At 39.6% G+C, this 25,605-nt stretch overlaps 1 protein-coding gene across 2 annotated transcripts in view; it reads left to right on the top strand.

Annotated features, from left to right (window-relative positions):
• The window catches only part of RIPOR2 (RHO family interacting cell polarization regulator 2), a 104,922-nt gene that overhangs the window by 44,019 nt on the left and 35,298 nt on the right, over positions 1–25,605 (top strand). For both annotated transcript variants that reach the window (XM_043976011.1, XM_043976013.1), the window contains exons 7-12: positions 1,962–2,111; positions 4,041–4,104; positions 16,553–16,596; positions 20,045–20,170; positions 20,920–21,068; positions 24,039–24,168. In XM_043976011.1, coding sequence (XP_043831946.1) covers positions 1,962–2,111; positions 4,041–4,104; positions 16,553–16,596; positions 20,045–20,170; positions 20,920–21,068; positions 24,039–24,168 — 663 coding nt within the window. The remainder of the gene's footprint in view (positions 1–1,961; positions 2,112–4,040; positions 4,105–16,552; positions 16,597–20,044; positions 20,171–20,919; positions 21,069–24,038; positions 24,169–25,605) is intronic.

The raw sequence follows: 25,605 nt of genomic DNA, 5'->3' as shown, positions 1-25,605 counted from the left end.
GTTGCCATCATCTCTGTAGGCCTCATCCTAGGTCCAATCCACTTCAGGGAACACAAAGCTATGTTTCCTCCTCCTCTTCTTCCTCCTCTTCTAGAGAAAGAATCAGAAATGTTTTACAGAATTGCACATGTATAACCTATATTTGATTGCTCGCTGCCTCGGGGAAGGGGAGGGAGAGGATAAACAGAATTTGGAATTCAAAACTTTATATAAAAATGTTCATTATCAAAAATATTTTTTTTAATGAGAAAAGAAAAAGAACCAGAGAAATATTTCCCATTCTGCTTAGTTCTTTTCCCTTTATGTCCCCTATGGCATTAACCAATAAAAATTTTTCATCAATAAACTCTATGAGTCACCACTCAATTCCTTGACAAAAGGAAAAGAGCTAAGTCCATGCATCTCTTCCCTCCAAGTTTCAGAAGGCCCCTTTAAGGCCTGTTTGATCAAGTGGATAATCACAGGGGTTGTTTTGTTTTTTGTTTTTTTTTAACAAAGAGACTAATAGTTTCATTCTAAATATTGCCTTGCCCTGAGGTAAGTAGAATTGTTTCTCTGTACAGAAGAAAAAAAAATAAAGAAGAAACACACGAAATACTATAACAAGTGGTAGCTCTATCCATTGAAAAACTAGAAATTAGGGTTTTTTAAAAGAAAAAAAATGTGTAATACTTATGAGAGAAACTATCCAATTCATAGTTGTGCCAGTAACATCAATTTCCAAGTTCCTTTAGAAGCCAAAGAGCTAATACAGAAATAAGAATACAAGTAATTTTAAACTAATTAGATTGACTTAGTAATGGTGTCTTGCAGAGGTGGAAAAGCTATATTTTTGCCTATGGAAGTGCTGTTCTCTAACCTCTAAAAGGTCCTTCAGTTAATTATATTAGCAAGTCAACCTTGGGTAGTTGGATTTATTTATTATTAGCTGATGGTCAAGGTGAAAGATTGTAGAGAAATAGACCCTCTTCAGTTTTTTCAAAATAGTATCACAAAAATCCTACTTCATCTCATTTTATGGAAGAGATTCTGGATTCTGGAAAGCTAAGCCAGGAAAGCAGAAGATCAAGTAGGTCCCATCAAATCAGGCTTCAAGCTCTGATCCAGCAAAGGTCATTCAAGGTCTAGCCTAACAAAATGGTAGAAAGACTCCTCATCAGAGTCTGGCTGGCCACCAAGGGATGCATTTTTTTGGCTGTCTCCTGAGATGTTCTGATAACATTGAGATCACTAATCTTTTTAAGTAAGAAGTATTTTAGTGTAATTATATATAGCAAAGTAGTATTCATGATTCTGACAAGTGATGAAGAGTGTGAATAGAAGTTAAATAGATACCATTATGCAAACATTTGAATATACAAATGTAAGAGAAAGGGAAAAGTTATTCTTCTGTGCTTCAAAAAATAAAACTTGTGGATTTTAAGCACATGAATGCTACCTTGTTGTCAAAACAACCATTTCACTTTCCTCTTCCTCTCTCCTGCACCTAAAAGAATAGCAAAAAACAGGTTTCAAATCTCAGATCTAAGCTACTTAGTATTTATATTTGGCCCTGGAAGTCAGTTATCCTTCCTAAGCTTTAGTTCCTCCTTGGTAAAATAGGAATAAAAATGTTTCCAACACCTACTTCACAGCATTGTTATAAGGAAAACTCATTGTAACCCTCAGGTCATTACATAAATAAATGTCTATTGCATTTTAAGTAATGTCTTTCATCAATTTTCTGTTTATTTTTAGTCTTTTTAAGAGAAAAAGAATTGTCAGTTATATCGAACCTGTTTTGAATGGAAATAATAAACTAATCAAAATGGCCACACAGTTCAAATGATTAGCTCATTTTCCTTAATAATGTTTCACCAATGATTCTTTCCTTGTTAATGTCAAAACATGAAGCATTGTAATTTCTTCCTTCAAATAAGGCAACCAGCTCCTTATGTCTCATGGGTTTTTATCATGACCAGGTGGATGAACTCTATGAAGCCTATTGTATCCAAAGTCGTCTCCAAGATGGTGCTAGCAAAATGAAGCAAGCCTTTGCCACCTCCCCAGCCAGCAAAGCTGCCAGAGAGAGTTTAACTGAAATCAACAGAAGCTACAAGGAATACACTGAGGTATATGCTTATCCGTTAAGTCTCTAAATAACTGGTCATTCTAAGAAACAAGCACCAGGCAAATGACTGCCTTGTTCCTCCTCCCCTCCTCCCCAACTGAGTAAGCCCTTCTTTTCTATTGCAATTTTTTGGCTATCTATGGGAATTTGTTTTGAAGGCTTGTTTGGCTTAGATAGTATCTATAGTTAGTATATTCAAGGGTAATCATAAATGATCTCACTCTCCACTTAACTGTTATACTTTGTACCACTCTTACAACATGATCACATTCTATTTTTCAGTGCATTGCATATATTTTTTTCTCCCTTGCAAGATAAACTCTTTGAAGGTAGGGTCTCATGTATTTCTTTGTATCCCTCTCAGCGGCAGTGCTTTGTAAACAGTAGGTACTCATTAAATGTTTATTGAATGAATGAATAGAACCGATGGGCTTTATACCCCGATGCTGTCCAACTTGGAAGTATTTTTCATTCCTTTTTCATCTTTTGCCCAGGATGAAAAGTAACTGATTTCAGCTCTTAAGCCCAATATTCTCTGAGACATTGAGTGATGAAGTAAGTAGGGTTGGAATTGGTAAGTAAGATGAAGGTCAGAGAGTAGATTATTTTTAGAGGTCCAGCTATCATATCTTGAAGGTCGTGATACTGGGTTTCATCGATGCCATTGTTAAGGGCTAAAATTCTAGCTAGTCTGTCTAAAATATCTAATGAGTGGTCGCCAATAAATTATAAGCTTTAGCAAGAGTTAGACTTTCAAGCATTTATTAAGGAGAATAAGAATTTGGTAAAGAGAGAGAGAAAGGCCTAGATTCCTATCTATTAAAGGGAGAGCACATTTCTAGCTCTGCTCTCCACCAGCGTCCGCAGGAAAGAGCCCCAGAGTCAGCGCCAGTCTCTTCCTTCCTCCTCCCACTAGTCCGCGTCACTTCCTCCCGCCAAAGAAAAGACTCCTGGTCTTGCCCTCAAAGACCTTCGCTTCATGGGCAGAACTCTTCTACAGTAAGTCTCCAGCAGGTGGCGTCATTCCGATCGTTACACCATCGCCATGCCCAACCAAACAGCTTTGATCTTCTAGATGTTTTTATGTTTAGATTACACTGTCATCAACTTCTGTAGTTACCCAACTATACATAAAGTGTATTGCTATTCTGTTGAGGCAGTATGTTAAAACAGGTTAAATCCCAACTCTAATACTTAGTAGGTATATCTCTCTGAAGCTCAATGTCTTCATCTATAGAATGGAGATAATAACATTTGTGTTTTATGTCTCAGAGAGTTGTAGAGCAGAAAGCCTTTAATAAACTCAACATAAATGTGATTTGTTGGTTCATGTGATCCATTTCTATAAGCCTCTAGCTTTATCATTTTCACAGCAATAAGTTCTCTTTTAATGAAAGAATGAAATCTCTCTGATTTTTTACTTGGATAATTTTTACCCGGGCAGTTAGGTGGTACAGTGGTTAGAGCACTGAGCTTGAAATGAGGAAGACTCATTTTCACGAGTTCCAATCTGGCCTCAGACATATACTAGCTGTGTGACCCTGGGCAAGTCACTTAACCCTCTTTGTCTCAATTCCTCACCGGGTAAAATAAGCTGGATAAAAAAATGACAGACTACTCCAGTATCTTCACCAAGAAAATCTCAAATGGGGTTATGAAGAGTTGGACATGACTGAACAAAAAATTTTTACCTGGATGGTTTACTTGGACTGGAAATTTCCTGAAAGGAAAAGATAATTCCTTAGGATGGCACTGTTATCCAACTTCATTCTCTCCTCTGCTTCAAGGGACTGCTGAGACCCCCAAGTACATAATGTCTAGAAAGGGCTTTGGGATTCCTTAGACATGGGCCCATAAAATGCACAAGGTGGTTTATTAGGGTTTTTTACAGAAGTTTGCTCTGATGCAGATGTTATATTTTCCTTCTTAGAATATGTGCACCATTGAAGCAGAGCTGGAGCATCTTCTGGGGGAGTTTTCCATCAAGATGAAAGGTAATTTAAAAAATTCTTGCTCTCAGATTTGTGGCAGTGCTCTACAATGCATCAGGTTTCAGAGCATGCTGTATTAATACCAACTAACATGGGAGCAGCTAGGTGGCTCAGTGGATAAAGCACCAGCCCTGAATTCAGGAGGACCTAAGTTTAAATACGGCCTCAGACACTTGACACTTACTAGCTGTGTGACCCTGTGCAAGTCACTTAACTCTCATTGCCCTGTAAAAACACACACACACACACACACACACACAAAACCCAAATGCAAAGACCTAATACCTCTTGCTACTCCTCCCTTTCTGATGCCTTTCATCTCTACCTTGCAATCATGTGAGATACAAAGCCCCTAGAACCCCAGTGGATACTCACACTTTGTGGTGCTTGCCCACCTTCTCTTCTTGGTGCTAATCCCACTAGAAAAGGTGCTTTTCTTCATTTATAGCTAGCACTCTGTTGACTTTCAGATGGCTAATCAAGCAAAAGTAAATATGTGAACACATGCCACAGCATGATACTCTAGCTGCTTTAAAAGAAAAAAGCAATCTGGATCTTGGAAAAAGAGAGGTATTACTTAAGGTTATGCCTGGATTACAGCTCAGAGGTTGAGAAGTGCTAGCTAAAAAAAGTCAGTATTGCATGTGGTGTCTTTGGAGTTTTTCTATCTTCAGCTACAATTTAAAACAGAGCTAGTATGTGAGCCATGTCATTCCCAATCTTTCCTAGCAGTTTGATCCCTTCACTTCTCTCTCTCTCTCTCTCTCTCTCTCTCTCTCTCTCTCTCTCTCTCTCTCTCTCTCTCTCTCCCCCTCCCTCCCTCTCTCCCTCCCCCCCTCTCTCTTTCTGTGGGGCAATGGGGGTTAAGTGACTTGCCCAGGGTCACACAGCTAGTGTCAAGTGAATGAGGCCTGATTTGAACTCAGATCCTCCTGATTCCAGGGCGGGTGCTCTATCCACTGTACCACCTAGCTTCCCCCGATCCCTTCACTTCTAATGGGGACTATTTCCATAAGTTACGGAGCCAAAGAAAAGAGAATTTAAACCAACCAAACCCCAACAGAAAGAGGTTCATTTTGAAGTGAGTCATCTTCCTCATACTTGAAATTTTCTCCAGTTTCCTGCCCTGTGTTTTGACACATAAAAAGCCTGTTGTCATGATTGTACTTAATACCACAGTGGCCTGGGCTCTGTGCTCAACTAATGGATCCATTTGCCTTTGGCAGCTGTGGTGAATCATTTTGTATGTCATTCAAGGGTTTCTTACAAAATACCACCCGTGTCCCAAGTTAATAAAGTAATGCCATTTAAAAAAAAATCTATGCCAGAAAAACAAGCAAGAAAAAAATCTATAACTTTGTGGAAAGAACATTGCCTAGGAACTTATTTAGAGGACCTCTGTTCAAATCCTTTCTTTGCTGCCTTGGGTAACCTAGGACACATCTTTTAATCTCTCAGGTCCTCAGTTTCCTCATCTGTAAAAAGAAGTTAGACTAGGGGCAGCTAGGTGGTACAGTAGATAGAGCACCTGCCCTGGAATCAGGAGGACCTGAGTTCAAATCCAGCCTCAGACACTTAACACTTACTAGCTGTGTGACCTTGGGCAAGTCACTTAACCCTCATTGCCCACTCCCCCAAATTTAAAAAAAAAATTGGGGCAGCTAGGTGGTGCAGTGGATAGAGCACCCTCCCTGGATTCAGGAGTACCTGAGTTCAAATCTGGCCTCAGACACTTAATACTTACTAGCTGTGTGACCTGGGGCAAGTCACTTAACCCCAATTGCCTCACTAAAAAAAAAAAACTTTTAAAAAGAAGTTAGACTAGATGGCCTCTAAGGTAAAATCTAAATCCTTGATCCATGTACTTGTCAAGTTATGCCCATTCCTTGATGCCCACTTTACTATAGCAGTTCAGGTTGGGGGGGAGAGGGTTTTGTTTTTTTTCAGATAATTTTAAAAGTTTAATCTATTTAATATTTCATTTCTAGACCTTTTGAATCTTTTAGTAATGGATTTAACTTACTACCAAATAATTTGGCAATTACTTAATCTTTTCCAATTTCCTTCCTTCTGAGCTGAGAAATGGGCACTTGATTGGCAGAGTAGTTGGGGCTTGGCACAGGTATGAGGAATTTGGCTGCCTGGGTTGCTGTTGTTTTGCCCTTCAATAAAATCCTGCTCAACCCCAACTCAGGAGTTGCTTTTAGTTAGTTCTTATATAGCTCTGATGCTAGGAGACCAAGAATAGAGTACAATAAAAGGAGGCACCAAATTTCCCACTGTCTTTATTTGAAAAGCAAGAGGGGTGGGGAGGAGAAGGAAGGGAGTGGAGGAGGTAGGGTTGGGGGAAGAGTCCTGTAAATGCATTTGAAAAGAAATCCACACCCAGCCTCCTCGTCAGGAGCTCCTTAGGGCACATCATGTAGGAGGTTGCACTCCTAATGGCTTTCTCCCAAAGCAGCCCTGTAAGCATGGCACGGAAATGAAACACGGCTTTGGGGCAAACTCAGGGACCATGTTAAAAGCATGGGTGAGCACTTTGTGCACGCAGGCTAAAATCTGTGTGTAAGCTGGGGTGAAAAGTTGAATGCTAAGAAGTGAGTAGGACAGCAGAGAAAATGAGGTCAAGCCAGATGTGTAAAACATGTTTCCGAGGAAGGAAAAGTATCTAAACATGAGAAAATCTAAATGATTTATGTCCCATCACCAAATTGGAAAGCTCTCACTGTTAACTGAAGAACTTGACAGTAACCTTTGCAGTTGTTTTATTTGGAGTAGGAAGTGAGGCTTGTAGCATTGAAGACTGGGATGGGAAGTCCTAAAGGGGAAGTGGAGAAGAGGGAGAGAGGGAGAGGGGGGAGAGAAAGAGAGAGAGAGAGAGAGAGAGAGAGAGAGAGAGAGAGAGAGAGAGAGAGAGAGAGAGAGAAAAGGAGGGAAGGAGAGAGAGAGAGAGAGGGAAAGGAAGGGAGAGAGGGAGAGGGAAAGATAATATGAATTCTGGCAGAATGGAATCACTTTGGGAAAGTAAGGAAAGTGTAGGTGGCCATTTCTATTGCAACATATATGTAATGAAGAAAAGATTTTTGGGGGGGACAGTGTCAGTATATCTGAAACAATGTGACTAAAGTACAGGATCCAGCCTTGGAAATAATCTGAGACCCGTAGCTAGGCCAGAAAGAAAACTGGCCAGGCCTAAAAGAAATACAGGTTGTAATTAGATAGAATTGGGGAGATGGGGGGGGGGGGGCGGCGGCGGCGGCGGCGGCGGCAAGAGAAACTTAAAACATATAGCCTTTAATAAGACCATAACTTTTCTCTTTGAGCAATTGCTATTTTAAAATGGTCTTCCTAGATATAATGCAGTATTATTATCCTAGTAAGTATAGGAAAGGTTGATTAAGCATGAAAGCTGATAAGCTCTAAAATATCATTTGTAAAGCATATTTATCCCATTGCTAAGTCTTTTTTCCTTTTAAAAAATTTCATTTTAATTTCAAACCCAAATTATCTCATTTCTCCCAAATGAGAAAGCAAGAAAAATCAAACCTGTTACAAACATGTAGTCAAGCAAAATAAATTCCCTCATTAGCCATGTTAAAAAAAACAAAACAATAAAAAAAAAGTCTCAATCTATACTCTTGAGTCATCCCCTCTTAACAGGAGGTAGGTAGAATGTTTCATTATGAGTTCTCTGGAATCATGGTAGCCCATTGTGTTGTTATAATCTTGTATAAATTGTTCTCCCGATTATTTGTGCTCACTTTATTCTCTATCAGTTCATAGAAATCTTCCTTGGTTTCTCTGAAACAATCCTTTACATCTTTTCTTACAGCACAATAGTATTCCATCACATTCATATACCATAACTTGTTCAACCATTCCCCAATTGATGGGTACCTTCTGTTTCCAATTCTTTACCATTATAAACAGGACCACTATAAATACTATTGTATATGTGGGTCCTTTTCCTTTTTTAGGGGTTACAAGCTAGTAGGGCTATTACTGGGTCAAAGGGAATGCACAGTTTAATAGCTTTGGGAGCATAATTCCAAATTGCTCTACAGAATGACTGGACCAGTTTACATACTATTCTACCAACAGTGCATCAATGTACCTGTTTTTCCATATCCCCTTGTGAGGGCCAAAATTTGATATACGGAGCGTTATTTGGGTGACTCACCTTAATATTGGGGTCCCGGAAATATGAGGAACTCTTTTAGATTTAATCTCCCCTTTGAACTTTCCTTTTTATATATTGCTGCCAAGCCAATAAGAAAAGGAGCCTCTGAGCTTTAGTTCATAAAGGATCAGATTTTATTACTTGGGAATTAATGAAACCACAAAGGTGAAACCAATTAAGGAAATAAGGAAGTAGAAATACAGATAGATAGTCTTAACTCTAAGTTTAGCCTATGCAATCCCAGAGCATTCCCAATTAAGCTAGTTCAAAGGAATTTAGGGTTTTCCGTAATTAAACTCACCAACCCTGGTCAGTCTACAGTTACTCCTCAGAACAGCAATTGCCCAAAACAGAGCAAAACACGCACCACTGCCAGGTCCAGGACACCACCAGACTGCTCACCAGGCTGAAAGAGAGTGAACTTTTGATCATGTCCCGCCTACTGGAAACTGCCTCCCTTCTGGTGGCATTCAGTTTTTCCTCCCCCAAAAGGGGAGGTCCTTCAAAAGCTGCTCAGTAGCATGCACATAATTCAGCTAAAAACTTGTGACATTAATCTATACCATAAATAATTTTTACCACACCCTACAACATCTGTCATTTTCCTTTTTTGTCACCTTTGCTAATCTAAAAGGTTTAAGGCAGAACCTCATAATTACTTTAATTTGCATTTCTCTAATTATTAGTGGTTTGGTGCATTTCTTCAAATGGCTTTTGATAGCTTGGATTTCTTCCTCTAAAAACTACCTATTCATACCCTTTGGCCCTTTCTCAATTGGGGAATGGATCTTATTCTTATAAATTTATATCATTTCTATATGCCTTAGAAATGAGACCTTTATCAGAACAACTTACTGCAAAGATTTTTCCCACTTACCTGCTTTTCTTCTAACTTTACCCACACTAGTTTTGTTTGTGCAAGAAATTTAAAATTTTATGTAATCAAAATTGTCAATTTTGCCTTCTGTGATCTTCATCTCTTTGTTCATGAATTCTTCCCTTATCCTTTATCTTATCCCATTTTTATTCACCAGAATTCATAACTTGGTCTGGTGGAAAGTGTGTTACATTTGGGTTCAGAGAACCAGAATTTAAATCCTTGCTCTGTGTTTGTGTGTATTCAAGAGCATCTGACTTCAAATTTTACCTCAGACACTTACTAGCTGTGTGACCCTGGGCAAGTCCCTTAACCTTAATTGCCTTAAACATCTGGGGCCATCTCCAGTCATCCTGATATCTGTCTTGCCACTGGACCCAGATGACTCTGGAAGAGAGGGTGAGGTTGGTGACCTTGCACAGCCCTCCCTGACTTAAATCCAATTCAGTGCATGTCATGACATCACCCTGATATCATGGTCCTCTTGGAGAATGAAGAACAAACAACAGCAACAATATAAAATTGTTTATAATCTCAAGGAGGAAAGGAGAGAATTTGTAACTCAGAAAAAAAATTTTTAGATGTTTAAAAATTGTTCTTACATGTAATTCAGGGAAATATAATATTTTGCAAGTCCTTAAAAAAATCCTTCCTCTCTGTCACTTATTAACTATGTTACAATGGGCAAATTTCTTCACCTCTGAGCCTGTTTCCTCTATTAAATGCAGAAGTTGAACTAGATGACCCCAAAGATCCCTCCTAGATCAAGATCCTTTGATTCTATGTCTCTTCACTAGAGGGAAGTAGGAAGGTATGTCAGAACCAATCAAAGTGGCTATTAAATGACTTGGGCTGTGTTTACATAGGACTTCTAGACTGACTATTTTGACCTCCAGTGTGACTAACTGATCATTTTGTAAAGTCAATTTTAGCCAATTTTTTTTTTTTAGTCAGCAAGCATTTATTAGGCAGGTAGGTCACAAGAGTGGATAGAATGACGGACCTGAAGTTCAAATCTGGTTTCAGATATATCCCAGCTGTGTGACTCTGGGCAAGTCATTTAACCTCTGCTTGCCTCAGTTTCCTCATCTATAAAATGATAATATTAGCACCTACCTCCCAGGGTTGTTGTGAAGATTAAATGAGATAATAATTAAGTGCTTTAGTACAATGCCTGACACATAGTAAGTGCTATGTACATGTTAATTGTTGTTATTAATGATCATCTGCTATGTGCCAAGCATTGTGCTAGGTGCTATCAATACAAAGGGAAATAAAACCATCCCTGTCTTCCAGGAACTTGGTGTCTATCTTCAGAAGATAACACACATGCATATTATTTATGTGTATGTGTAAAATGGACACTATGAATTTGGGGAAAGGGTACTAGCAGTCGGGAAGACAGGAAAGGCTTCATAAAAATGGCTTTTAAGCTGAGCTTTGAAGACAAGCAGAGATTTTGAGCATTAAAGGTGAGGAGGCAATGCATTTGAGGAATATGGAAGAGGCAGTGCAAAATTATGAAGGTGTTGACTGGACTGACATACGTGAAGGACATTGTTTAAGTGACCTGCAGATCAAGCAGGTACTTCTCATCAGCAAAACCTTTGCCCAGATTCTTTATATTCTGTAAGTTAGTGTTCCTTCAAAGGCTGGATACCCTATACAGATGGGCTAATCATGAATTGATTTATGAGGTTTTTAGTAACATCTTGTTTTATGTACTTAATATTTTATTAAGATAATTGATTATTCCAAATCTGGATTTAGAATTTTTAAAAGAGTGGCTTGTTTCAGAAATGCCTTGCAAAATGTACAACCTCTAAAGCTTTCAGAAATCCATATATAAAAGTTGGAATCTTTTTTTTTCAGTAAATACTCCTTTATTTAAAGTTTTGAGTTACAAATTTTATTCCTCCTTCCCTCCCCCCCCACCCCCACAAGGAGGTAAGCAATCAGATATAGGTTATACATGTGCAATTATGTAAAACACTGCCATATTTAAAAGTTGGATTCTTTGATTTTGCTACATTTTCACCAGGTCTTGGTAAGTAATGGATTCCTTTGCTTTAACCATCACTTGGAAGAAAAAAGATTTTTCTGCAAAAACATTAAGTTCTGGTATACTGCTGCCACCTACAGGCAAAAGATGGCATTAGCAGGCACTCAAAAATTTAAAATAAATTTTTATTGATATCTTTTGTTTTCACGTCACTTATATTTACAAAAACATCCCTCCTTCCCCCCCCCAGAGAGTTATCCCTTATAATGAATTAAAAAGTGGGAAAGGAAAATAAATTTAGCAAAACTAACCTATTTTCCAAAAAAAAGTCTAGTGTCATATGCAGTGTTCTACACCCATAGACACTACCCCCTTACCTCTGTAAAGAAGCAAAAAGATGTGAGCAAGCACTCACATTTTTATTTAATATTTTGAGTTCCAAATTCTATCATTCCCTCCCCTCCCCGTTCCATGAAGCATTAAGCAATCAGATGTAGGTTATACTTGCACATTTATGTAAAACATTTCCATATTAGTCATTTTGTACAAGAATACTTAAATAAAAGAAAAAAAATGAATGAAAGAAAGTATGCTTCAGCCTGTGTTTAATCAATATCAATTCTTCCTTTGGAAGTGGATGGTATGCTTCATCATTAGTCCTTTGGGATTGTCTTGGATCATTGTATTGCTTAATATAGCTACGTCATCCACAGTTCTTCATTGAACAATATTGCTATTACTGTGGACAATGTCCTCCTGGTTCTGTTCACTTCACTATACATCAGTTCATTTAAGTCTTTCCAGGTTTTTCTGAAATCATGCTGCCGAGCAAGCCCTCTTAAGAGCTTCATGAGACAGCAGCAACAGCCAATTTCCCCCAAACCAAGGAAGCCAATTCCTCAAACCTAATGCAGTTATTATACTTAGAGAGGTCATGCAAAGACTAGGGGTCACTGGGTAAATCACACTGTTTTGCATATCCTTTCTCCCTCTCCCCTGCAACCTATGTATACAAGTGAATTTGTTAAAATGAACATTAAGGGTTGAAGCAACATGGAAATTGAGGGATGGTGAAGTAGAGTCTCATTCTCTTTCATTGGTAATGACGTGATATGTAGAAGAGCCCCAGATTTTTTCTTTTTCTCCTGAAAGAATGTTAACATCTTCACTTTAGAAATTATTTCTTGGGGCAGCTAGATGGCGCAGTGGATAGAGCACTGGCCCTGGATTCAGGAGTACCTGAGTTCAAATCAGGCCTCAGACACTTAACACTTACTAGCTGTGTGACCCTGGACAAGTCACTTAACCCCAATTGCCTTACTAAAAAAAAAAAAAAGGAAAAAAAAAGAAAGTATTTCTTTTTCTTTTTGGGGGGGGGTAGAGGTGGTCTTTGTAACCCCTATATTTAGCATGGGGTCCCCTATATATAAGGTTCTGAATAAATGCTTGTTCATTGATTGGTTTTTGCACTAGTTGGCCAAAGTCATAACCAGGGAGTTGGATGTATAACCTTGGTGTAGTAATCTATTAACACCAGTTTAGTTTAGCCAAACAACCTTTTCCTGGTCCTTTTACACTTGCATTTGTAGTATTCTCACAGCCGGTAGCAGGGCCACAGTATTAGGTCACTGACTTGGACAGGATTCCTGACCAAAAGGATTGTTATTCTCTATACCAAAAGACCTATGTGGGAGGTTGGACTAGGTGGATTTCGAGGCCTTCGCATATCAAAGATTATATGATTCTGAGAAGCAATATTGAATAAACAAATTGAACAGGAGAAGTGGCATAAAGGATGTCATTGGATAGATTTAGGACCACAGTGGGAAAAATATAGATTAGTAACATGAGAGTAAGGAATAAAGGTAGACAGTCTATGGACTCTCCTAATGTCCTTGCATTGAGGAGAAATCTGGAAGAAGGTCCCCAAGACATTGAATGGACTTCAGTGGAGGGTTTGTGAAGAAAAGTCACCAAGTTGCCACCATGGATGGATGGATGGGTTGATAGATGGGTGGGTTTCAGTCTATCATTAGAGGTGTGCCTACACCTCTCATAAAGGCTTATGTGATTATTGTATTGAGGGTAAAGGGAATGAAGGAAAGGAAAACAATTTTTAAAAAAAGAAAGAAAGAAAATGCCCACCTTTCTTTTCCTTTCCTACCTCTAGCTCCCAGATAAACTTCTCTCAACCTCTCTAAAAACAATAATAATAGTATTTAACTGACAGGTATGGAGCATTTTGTGGTTTACAGAAATATTTATAGATATCCTCTCATGTTAGGCCTCACAACAACAATGTAAGATATTTGTAAAGTTATTAAATTTTGTAGATTTTAAATTGAGACATATATATGTTAGTTGGCTTTCCCAAGGATACAGTAAGTACCAGACCTGGAATTTGAATGTTATTTCAGTTAATGGGACTACTATATTCCTATATCTTTGGGGGGGGGCAATGGGGGTTAAGTGACTTGCCAAGGGTCACACAGCTAGTAAGTGTCAAGTGTCCAAGGCTGGATCCAAACTCAGGTCCTTCTGAATCCAGGGCTGGTGCTTTATCCACTGCGCCACCTAGCTGCCCCCTATATTCCTATATCTTCAAGCTTTCGCCTTCACTCATCCATGATTACTCCTTCATTCTCCCTTCCCTTCCCCAGTTCTAACATTTCTAAGTCCTGTCAATTTTTCAATATCTTTAAAATGGCTATTCTCTTTTTCATTCCCATAGTTACTGTACATGTTCAGGTCCTTGTGACCTCATGCTTGGACTATTGTATGAACCTCCTAACTATTCTTCCTTCTGCAGAATCTCTTCATTAATCTACACTGTATGAATTTTCCTAAAATATTATTGCCTTTCTCAAAACCCCTTTGTGACTACTCATGGCTTGCAAGTTCTGAATTCTTCAGCTTGGTATTGAATTTCTTCCATAATCTGATCTTAATTTGCCTTTCCAGATTTACCTCCACTTATTACTAATTACTCCAGGAAACCTGAACACCTTGCTATTCCCTGTACCCTGTTTGTTTTCCCCCTTCAATTATGCTTTTGTGTAAGTCATTCTCTCCTATACTCATCCTTTCAGGCAGGGCTCAAACTCTAGTTGCTCATGTGCCTACCTCATATGGTACTTATTTGTAGACAAGTGTTTCTCCTCTGCTAGACTGTAAGCTCCTTGCAGACAGGAGCTTTTATTTTGAAGAGATCTTTCTTTGCAAAGGATTTGGCATATAAAGTGCTTTGCATATACAAGATGCTCAATAAATATTTATTGAATGAATTAAATTGGTCCTGGGGTTTATAAGCTGATAGCTAAATAGTCTTATTTGCTTTGTACTTAAACAGAGATCCTATTGGATCTCATTTTTGAGTGTTACAGGCTTGAAAATGGGCCCCAGGTGGCTCAGAGAAAGGATATTCTCCATGGTAAGGGATCATAGGGAAATGAGTGAGTGGGAGCTTACCAACATGAGAAAATTGAAGCTATCTTGCAATAATCAGAGTCTTTGATGGAAAAAAAGAAAAAAGGAAAAAAATAGGGCTTTTCCTTTGCTTGGAAATGGTGTTTTAACAGATGGATTCTATACTTTAATTATGAATGTGGCTCATTTAATCTCTTCCTGGCATAATAGTATTCAGAAGCTCTGGCATAGGAATCTGGAAGGATCATAAAGTAATGAGTCCAAGCCAAACTGAGTCCCATGCCCAGTTTGCATACTATTGTCAGTCCTAGAAAACATTGCCCAATTATTTCTTCTAATAAGTCCACTGGAGTCTATGGCCTCATTACCTATGGGAGCAGAAGTCCCTGACACCAGCTACCAAGAGCAGATGAAGCCTCTTGATAGGATGTTCTGAACATTCTAGTTTTCCTTGATTTTACTTGAGTCAACCAATTAATAAACATTTATTAAGTGCCTACTATATGCCAAGCATCATTTTGAGTACTGGGATACAAGAAGAGTCAAAAAACAGTACATGCCCTCAAAGAGCTCACAATCCAGTGCGGGAGACAACAAGCAGATATATACAGACAAAACCCTTACAGGATAAGTAGAAAATAATTAAGTGAGGGAAGGCACTAAATTAAGAGGGGCTGTGAAAAGCTTCCCATAGAAGATGGAAGTTTAGCCAGTCCTTAAAGGAAGCAGATAAGCAAAAATGAGGAGGGAGAGAATTCCAGGAGTGAGGGGCAGCCAGAGAAAATGTCCAAAGCCAAGAGCTGTAATGTCTTATTCAAAGAATAGCAAGGTGTGTCTGTGTGTGTGGGGGGGGGGGGGCAGCTAGATGGCACAGTGGTTAAAGCACCAGCCCTGGATTCAGGAGTACCTGAGTTCAAATCCGGCCTCAGACACTTGACACTTACTAGCTGTGTGACCCTGGGCAAGTCACTTAACCCCCATTGCCTGCAAAAAACAAAACAAAACAAAACAAAACAAAGAATAGCAAGGAAGGGGCAGCTAGGTGGCGCAGTGGATAAAGCACTGGCCTTGGATTCAAGAGGACCTGAGTTCAAATCCAGCCTCAGACACTTGACACTTACTAGCTGTGTGACCTTGGGCAAGTCACTTAACCCTCATTGCCCCAGAAAAAACAGAACAAAACAAACAAAAAACAAAGAACAGCAAGGAAGCCAGCATCATTGGACCAAAGAGCATGTCAGAGAGTAAGGTATAATGAGATTGCAAAGGTAGTAGGGGGGCCAGATTATGAAGGGCTTCGAACACACAACAGAGGATTTGGGAATTGATCCTGGAGGCGATAGGGAGCCACTGAAGTTTACTGAGTGGCGGGAAGCGGGGGTGACATGGTAGTATCTGTACTTTAGGAAAATCACTCTGGTGGCAGAATGGAGGATGGATTGGAGTGGGGAGGGACTTGAGGCCAGCAAAACCACCAGCAGCCTATTGCAGTAGTCCAGGCTTGAGGTGATGAGGACCTGTACAAGTGTTGGTATTGGGAGAAGTGGCAGAGGAGAGAAAGGGATATATTGGAGAGATGTTGCAAAAGTGCCATCAAGAGCCCTTGCCAGCAGATTGATAGGGTCTGAAAAATTGAAGATGACTCCTAGGTTACAAGCCTGATAGACTGAGATTCAGAATAAAGATGGTCATTCTATCTATAGGAAGTAAAGAAATTACCAAGTAAAGTAATATAGAGGGAGAAGAGAAGAGGGTCTAGGAACAAATCCCTGAGGGACACCTACAGTCAGAGGGCATGATCTGGAGGAACAAAGGAGACGAAGAAAGAGGACTCAGTAGGAAGAAGACCAGGAGAGAGTCTTAAGGCAAAAGAAAAAAAATAATAATGTTGATTTGTGAAGAGAGTGAAATCTGTCCGAAAGGAGAAATGTATTGTGTAGCTGACATACCACATGTTTTCTTACAGGTCTGGCTGGCTTTGCTCGTCTCTGTCCCGGTGATCAATATGAGGTGAGTACTTTCTCTGCACTTTGCTAAATGGTGAAACAGGGTGGGTGGGAGTGACATTAGGGGAAAGAAAAAAAAATTTTGACCTTTCAAAAGAACTCCATTGGGGGGCAGCTAGGTGGCGCAGTGGATAGAGCACCGGCCCTGGAGTCAGGAGGACCTGAGTTCAAATCTGGCCTCAGACACTTAACACTTACTAGCTGTGTGACCCTGGGCAAGTCACTTAACCCCAATTGCCTCACTAAAAAAAAAAAAAAAAAAAAAAGAACTCCATTGGGCAATTAGCCTAGGTTTCTATTCCAACTCAAATTCCTGCAGACAGAGTCACACTTCCCACTTTGCTTTAAAAATATCTGTAGAACTCCTCCCAGAATCTACTCAAAAGTCAAGTATGGGGGCAGCTAGGTGGCGCAGTGGATAGAGCACCGGCCCTGGAGTCAGGAGTACCTGGGTTCAAATCCGGCCTCAGACACTTAACACTTACTAGCTGTGTGACCCTGGGCAAGTCACTTAACCCCAATTGCCTCACTAAAAAAAAAAAAAAAAAAAAAAAAAAGTCAAGTATGGGTTTTCCACAAGATGGAATCACTGATGCTAGTCATTTACTATATACCACTGACACATTTACTAGGAAATATTCCAAGGCAAAGAATTTTTTTTTTACTCTTATCAGATTTTCAAAAAAATTGTTGAATATGTTGGCAGTCCAAATTTAAAAACAAACAGACGGGGGCAGCTAGGTGGCACAGTGGATAGAGCAGCAGCCCTGGAGTCAGGAGGACCTGAGTTCAAATCCAGCCTCAGACACTTAACAGTTACTAGCTGTGTGACCCTAGGCAAGTCACTTAACCCCAATTGCTTCACTTAAAAAACAAAACAAACAAAAAAACCAGACCAAAAAAACCTTGAAAAGGTCAGGCTTTGCTGGGGCCAACTCTGAAGGACTTTCCTGATTGTTAAACTTCCAGTGTCTGGGGCAAGTAGATAAAGAGGTGCAGTAGATAAAGCACTGGCCCTGGATTCAGGAGGACCTTAGTTCAAATCCAGCCTCAGACACTTGATGCTTACTAGCTGTGTGACCCTGGGCAAGTCACTTGACGCAGCAAAAAAAAAACAACCAAAAAACCTTCCAGCGTCAGCATTTGGAAATCAGCAGTGTGTATACCGGGGCTTGATTTATTGTCTTGTTGATTATCTAGATAGACTTAAGAAAGTGATGAAGAAAATGTTAAGAAAAAATGTCAGTAGAAAGAAAACCAAGATTCCAACACCTGTCATCCCTTCAAGCCCCGAATCTTAGCCCTAACCTCATGCCCAAATTCATATTGCTGAGGGTTGGTGAAGGCCTTCTCTACTTCCCTCCTCCACTAGAGGGAGCATGTCCTCTCTTATTTGTGGCCACTAAGTAGAAATTCAGTTTTCTCCTTCCCAACTCTCCCCTCTCTTCCCTAATAAAGGGAATAAAATCATTGAATGGTGATTGCTATTTACTATTTCGCTGTTTTAGGACTTAGAAGACAAATAATAAGACAAATCCCTCTGAAAGTGTTATTTGAAGATCTTTCCTCCCCCTTCCTCCCCTCCCCCCCACACACAGAGTAAAGATTTCTATAGCAACATTAATTGCAGTTGCGAAACACAGGAGCATCATAAATGTCCAACAAGAGAATGATTAAAGAATTGTGATATGTGATATCACTGATAGAGGGAACTCACGGTAAGAAAATTCTTATTAATACAGGTCAACACTTTCTCTGAAACTTAGATACTTATCTGGGGACAGAGAGGTTAAGTGATTTGTCCGGGCTCCGGAGGTAGGATTCAACTCAGGGCCTTCCTAATTTTGAGCGGAATTCTGATCACCACCCAACACGGCCTCTTATAGAATGCCTATAATGAAATACTATAGTGCAGCAGTGTCAAACTCAAATTGAAATGGAGGTCATTAGCCCATACAAAAGGATCACTAGGGGCTGAATATTGACTTAGTTTTAAAATGTACTATTATTTATGTGTTATTATCTTTTTAGATATTTTGTTAAATATTTCCCAATTACATTTTAATCTGGTTAGGAGGCACTGGAGAGTATTGTGGGTCTCATGGGGCCACTGGCTGAGTATTTGACACCTCTACTATAGTGTATTTAATACAAGGGGCAAAGGGGTTAGAAATCAACATTTATGTAGTACCTGCTTCATGCCAGGCACTGTGCTAAGTAAGCACTTTACAAATATTCTCTCATTTCATCCACATGAGAAATACGAAGAATTAAGAAAACACCTCTGTGAAATACTACAAAGTGGAAAAAAAAGGCAAACCAGAACAGAATATGAACAAACCATAATAATATAAGAGGAGAGTGAGAGTGAATGAGGGACAAAGAGTACTAATAGAAGTGAAGACAGAAACTGAAAAGTTGAGATTTTTTAGGTCTTGAGATTAATTTATTAAATGTAAATAGTTTTAAAGGAAGTTTTATTGGTTGTATTTCTGTCTAAGGAAAATTGTGGTGGACAGAGAGGCCTTTGAGGTAATGGAAACCTCACCGAGTTCAAGCCCGGCCTCCATCTGACCCAGTCTAGCATCATGCCCGTGGGAAAGTCACTACCCTTAGCTCAGCAATCATGATAAAATCAGCAGGTCAGGAGTGTCCCTCTGCCCTACAAAGTATTTAACATTAAGTGTTTAATAAATCATTAAGAAACAAAAACAGGAGCAGACATTGACAGAGTGCTCTACTGTTTACAGACCACCCAAGCGCATTATCTCATTTGATTCCCATAGCAAACCTGTGGTGCATTTATTCCCAGTATTGTCCTCATTTATTTAGGTGAGACAACTGAGGTTCTGAGAGCTTAAAGGACAGACCTAGTAAAGGGCAGTTAGAATTCAAGCCCTGGCGCCAAATCTAGTTCTCATTCTGTTGTAATAAGAGCAACTTGAACTGAGTCATCATCATAACAATAACTCATTGATGGAGAGCTTGAAGGCTTACAAAACATTTTCCTTACAGCACTGTTAATGAGGTATTACAAGTATGATTATGCCCATTTTTATAGATGAAGAAGCAAATTCAGAGAGTTTGAGCAATTTGCCCAGTCCCACCAACAGTGGCAGCTGGACATGAACTTACATCTACCCCTCCTGAGTCCACTGGGCTTTTTACTGTCACATAATGCCCGTCTCTCTCACCATTGACTATCCACCACCACCACCCATTGCACCTTTCCCTTAGAGAATCATATGTTATTCCCTTTTCAAAAGCCTATTTTTTCCTTCCGTAAATTGTTCAGAGAATGCCTGGGAGCTGGAGTAGTGGGGGTATAATGGTAAATAAATAGAATGTGGAGTTGCTGTATTTACTTGTGCTTTTAAACTTTACTTGCCAAAAGAACATAGGTACAACTAAATTGTACAAAGGAAAATAGAGGTCTTTTTTTTTTGTCCCAGATTTTCATGAAGTATGGCCGGCAGCGGTGGAAACTAAAAGGCAAAATAGAAATGAATGGCAAACAGAGTTGGGATGGAGAAGAAATGGTTTTCCTGCCCTTGATAGCTGGATTGATTTCCATTAAGGTACTGTACATTTATACCCCTTCCTCCTGCCTGTCCTGGTTCTGTTTAACTTTTTAAAATTATTTTCATATAATTTGTATTTATATCACTTTCATTTCCAATTTCCTTCCACATCACCTAACCGTAAAGCCATCCCTTATAGAAAAGAATAAGAAAAACAAATGATTTGGCTAAACCAGCTATTAGATCACTCAAATCTAACAGTATATGGTGCTGTTTAAGCGATGATTCTAGAGCCACGATATATGGATAGCAGTTATTTATGGCATACAGCCTGAAATTTCAACTGCCAGTCCTGTCTTTCCCATTCTCTGCTCAAAATGCATCACAAAGGGAATGTCCTTGGCACTGAGGTACGGAGTTCTATCTGTGAGAAGAGGTGTGTGAATTGATGAATGAAGTCAATGTACAGATTTCTTTGATTTGTATATACCTTCCTATACAACAGGTCTTTTTGTTACTGAATTGCTGAATCTCTTTCTTCCTTAATAAGATATACTATATAATTGTACTCTTTTAAAATGGCTGTTTTGGGGCAGCTAGGTGGCACAGTAGATAAAGCATCAGCCCTGGATCCAGAAGGACTTAAGTTCAAATCCGGCCTCAGACACTTGACACTTACTAGCTGTGTGACCTTGGGCAAGTCACTTAACCCTCATTGCCCTGCTCCCCCACTAAAAAAAAAAAAAATGGCTGTTTTTCCTCTATACTTATATTATGGGGTGGTCCTTTCCTTTTCTCTCTAACAGGTCACAGAACTTAAAGGGCTCGCAACTCATATCCTAGTGGGAAGTGTCACCTGTGAAACGAAGGACCTTTTTGCAGCCCGGCCTCAGGTGGTAGCTGTTGACATCAATGATCTTGGCACCATCAAATTAAACTTGGAAATCACTTGGTAGTAAGTTATCCTCTTCAAATTTACTTTCCAAGAGTGGTCAACATATTACCCCTACACTTATCTTGGGAAAAAAAAACAATAACTTTTTTTTTAGATAAATACCCAAATAAACTAGACTGTTTTGAAATGAGATGGTTTACTTTCCATAAGAATTCTGATATATATATATTTGTGTGTGTGTACATATACATATATGCACACATATATACATATGTATACATGTATATATCTGATTATTTTAAGGTTTATCCACTTTTGTATTTTACCAATTAATAAGCATTTATCACACACTTATTATGTGCCAGAGGTTGTGTTAAGCACTGGGGATACAAAGAAAAAGAAAAAGCAGGTCTTGCCCTCAAGAAGATTACATTCTTATAGCAAAGGTAACATCTATGGAAATTAATAGTAGAGGGAAGGTAACCACAGAGGGGAAGGCACTAGGAGATGAAAGGTCTAGAAAAGGCCTCTTGTTAGGAGGTGGCATTTGAGATGATTCTTAAACAAAGTCAGGGATTCTGAGAGGTACAGATGATAAAAGAATGACATTCCAGGCAATAGCGACTACAAATGCCTGGAGATAGGCAAGTGGGCAGTAAAGCATTATGTGTGAGGAATAGAAAGTAGGCCAATATACCTGGACCATATAGCATGTGGAGGGAAGTCATGTATAAGAACACTGGAAATATAGGAATAAAGCATTTAAATACCAAATAGAAGACTTTATACTTGATCCTAGGTATAATTAGGAACTAGTGGAGTTTTCTTAAATAGGAAAGACACTCTGGCATCTATATGGAAGATGAACTGTAATGGGGAGAAACTTGAGGTAGGGAATCAAATTAGAAGCCTATTACAATAGCCTGGTTGAGAGTCTGTAAGGTGGTAAGGGCCTGAACAAGAGTAGTGGCTGGATAAGTAGATAAGGGAACATACTGGAGAGATGTTGTAGAGAAAGACAATGGATTGGATATGTGGAATGAGCAAGAGTCAAGAGTTGCAGATGACATCAAACTTGTGAACCTGGGGGACTGGGGACTGGGTGGGTGATGGTGCCTTCAACAGTAATAGTTCAGAAGAAGGGTTGGTTTGGGGGCAAAGCTAATGAGTTCTGTTTTGGATGTGTTGAACTTGAAATAGCTATGGGTCGTGCAATATGAAATTTACAGTAATCAGTTGTGATGTGGGACTGAGCACAAGAGAGGGAAATGGGCACAGCTAGGTGGCACAGTGGATAAAGCACCAGCCCTGGATTCAGGAGGACTTGAGTTCAAATCCGGCCTCAGACATTTGATACTTACTAGCTGAAAGACCTGGGCAAGTCACTTAACTGTCATTTGCCTCACCAAAAAAAAGGGGGGGAGGGGGAAATGAGCTAGATAGCTATATTTTTGGATCATTTGCATAGAAGTTTTAACTGTCCCCCATAGAAGCTGAAGAGATCACCAAAAAGCAAAGTATAGAGAGAAATGAGAAGAGGGCCTAAAACAAAGATGGATATTCACAGTTAATGGGGGTGACCTGGAGAAATATTCAGCAAAGACTATGGAAAATGAGTCATTAGACAAAAACCTGAAAGTGAGAGAGTCTCTGGGGAAGAAATAGTGGTCTATGATGTTAAATAAGAAGAGAGAAAAAAAACATTAGACTTTCTCAGACTTCTGGGAAGATATACTCTCAGCCTCTTATTCTTCTAATTATTTTTACTTACTTAAAATGTTTTCAATTGTCCTTTTTTATACCACATTTACTGTTACAAGTAATTTCCAATCCTTGTTTGGACATGGGCAGGGCATAAGTCTTAGATAAATACGCTCACTCAATAACCTGATTGGCTGAGGTAGAGGAACTTTCTCCTAAAAGCAAGAGCTATATTTTCTCAGTCTGGATTCCAACAGAAATAGTTATCCTAAAACTGCCTCCTGAAGGAGAACCCTGCTATGTTGTTAAAAATTAAAGTGCTGGGGGCAGCTCGGTGGAGCAGTGGATAAAGCACTGGCCCTAGATTCAGGAGGACCTGAGTTCAAATATGGCTTCGGACACTTGACACTTCCTAGCTGTGTGACTCTGGGCAAGTCACTTAACCCTCATTTCCCCACACACACAAAAAAGTGCTCCTTACATACGGTTATGAAAACATGTCGCTGGCATCACAGAGTAAGCCATGCAATAGCATGGAGCATTGAAGGCGGCATGTCCTGCTATACAAGGAGAGCAAGGCACAAACCTAGCAACTCCCTTACTAGATACTGAAGCCACTTTATTATCAGTTTAGAACTTTTGCCCATAATTATTTGTGATGGCTGTCATCTCAAACAGGAGATTATTCTCTCTGTGAGATGAGCTGCATAGTGTTACGGTGACTGGAATCATTTTGAACAGCGTGTCATCCATCACAATCATAAGTGGCTTTTGCACTGGCTAAAAATAAACAGGATTTTACTTTCAAGTGTTTTATTTATATTGAATGTCAATACACTAATCCCTTGAATCAGCATAGTGCCTATCTCCAGAGATTTCATAGCACTCTGAGACTTTTAATCTTCCTGTCATCTCTCAGTCTCTACATCTGGAAAAAGTGGGTGCTAGAATAGCTGATCTTGAAGGGTCTTTCCAGTTCTAAAATCCTATATTCTGTTTTTACAAGTGAAGGAATAGGCACAAAGTAAAATGAAGACTATGTAAGGAAGATTGTATATGTAAGGAAGATTGGAGCTGAGAATAGAACATGGGACCTCCTGTCTCCAGACCCAGTTTTCTAACCATTAATGTTTCCTGCCTACTTTATATGTGTGCACTGAAATACACCTGGCCAAGTACCACCCAGCTCCTTTTGATTTTCGTTTGGCTTCTGTGCAAGTTAGGCACTTAGATGAGAATGTGTGTTTTGGGTCCCTTGTTGAATGGTTAGAGATGGATATGAAAATCTTGTTCACCGTGCAGCATAATAAAACAGCAATTGTTTTGCAGTCCCTTTGATGTGGAGGACGTGACCTCGTCCACAGGCAATGGGAACAGAGCCTCAGCTCTCCAGAGGAGGATGTCCATGTACAGCCAAGGCACACCGGAAACCCCTACCTTCAAGGATCATTCATTTTTTGTAAGTTCAAGACGGTCTTCTGGATTGACACAATGAAAGCAAGGCAGTGCAAGTGGCCACTTTTCAGCACCACCTCCTTGTGCCAGCCCTTTCCTTCCTGCCCTGAGCCTCCCTCTTATTTCTCCCTTCCCTCTCTACCCAGCAAGGCCTACATCATTCTTCTTGCTCACCAGGATCAAATAATGATCAGACAAAATATATTTGAAATATATTTATGCTCCTCAGTTTCCACTCAACCCCAGGTCCCATGGCTTATAAACGTTGTATTTCCTTCTCTAAAATTCCTCTAAAGTAGGGTTTCCTAACCTGGAAGGCCCAAAGGGGTCTATGAATTTCAGAAAGACTGAATTTAGGGGCAGCTAGGTGGCGCAGTGGATAGAGCACCGGCCCTGGAGTCAGGAGTACCTGAGTTCAAATCTGGCCTCAGACACTTAATACTTACTAGCTGTGTGACCCTGGGCAAGTCACTTAACCCCAAATTGCCTCAATAAAAAAAAAAAAAAAAAGAAAGACTGGATTTGTTTTCTTCTAATATTTTAATAATTATGTTTCAGTATAATTGGGTTTTTTGGCCATCCTTTGTATTTTAGATTATGTACTTAGAAACATTATTCTGAGATAGGGTTTATAGGCCTTCCCAAACTGCCAAAGGGGTCCACGGCTCAGGAAAGGTTAAAAACTGCCTGCTCTAAAGTCTAGTTGTTTAGTATGACCAAGCAGACCTTGTAACAAACAGGAGTGTATGCTAACCCTGGTCCCTTTGGTTAACTAACTCCCGGTTCTGCTTTAACCTCTGAAGAAGTGGCTGTATCCTTCACCACTCAAGCCCCGGAGGTTAGCAGTCCTGGGTGCCTTGCAAGATACGTTCTTTGCCAAGCTTCAACGCAGCCGCTCCTTCAGCGACCTGCCCTCCCTCAGACTGAACCCCAAGGCAGTGCTAGATCTTTATGTGAGTTTGGCTGGAGTGAGGTTTGAAGTGCTTCCTTCGGTTGTCGTGTCTGCTGATCGCCCTTTACAGCTTGCACTTGATTTTGTTGATGAAATGCTGGAGGAAAATGGTTAGGTCTGGGCTATAGGGATTTTCCAATTGGTGCAAAACTTCTTCTCAGAGTACTGATGACACTGTCAAACAGCCATCTGTCTTTCCTTCCTTTCCTGATGGATAATTCCTGACCTGTTATCGGTGCCCTGTGATATCCAGCACTTTTTCCCCTCACTGTGGCAAAGATGTGAGCTGTATGACAAAAATCAAAAGAAAGGGCCCTGCCGTTCCTTCCTAATCTTCAAGAGACCACGAGTAAATATAAGGAGAAGTCAATAAACAAGATGATTCTAAAACATCTTCAAAATACTTTTGTTTCAGAAACAGGACAAAAATGTTGTCATCATATTGCAAGAATTATTACCTCTCTAAATATATTAATAAGGGAATATCAC

The sequence above is a fragment of the Dromiciops gliroides genome, chromosome 1, assembly GCF_019393635.1.
Source record: "Dromiciops gliroides isolate mDroGli1 chromosome 1, mDroGli1.pri, whole genome shotgun sequence".
Classification (NCBI taxonomy): domain Eukaryota; kingdom Metazoa; phylum Chordata; class Mammalia; order Microbiotheria; family Microbiotheriidae; genus Dromiciops; species Dromiciops gliroides.
Note: the sequence above shows the minus strand (reverse complement) of the source record. Positions and strands in the feature narration are given on the sequence as shown.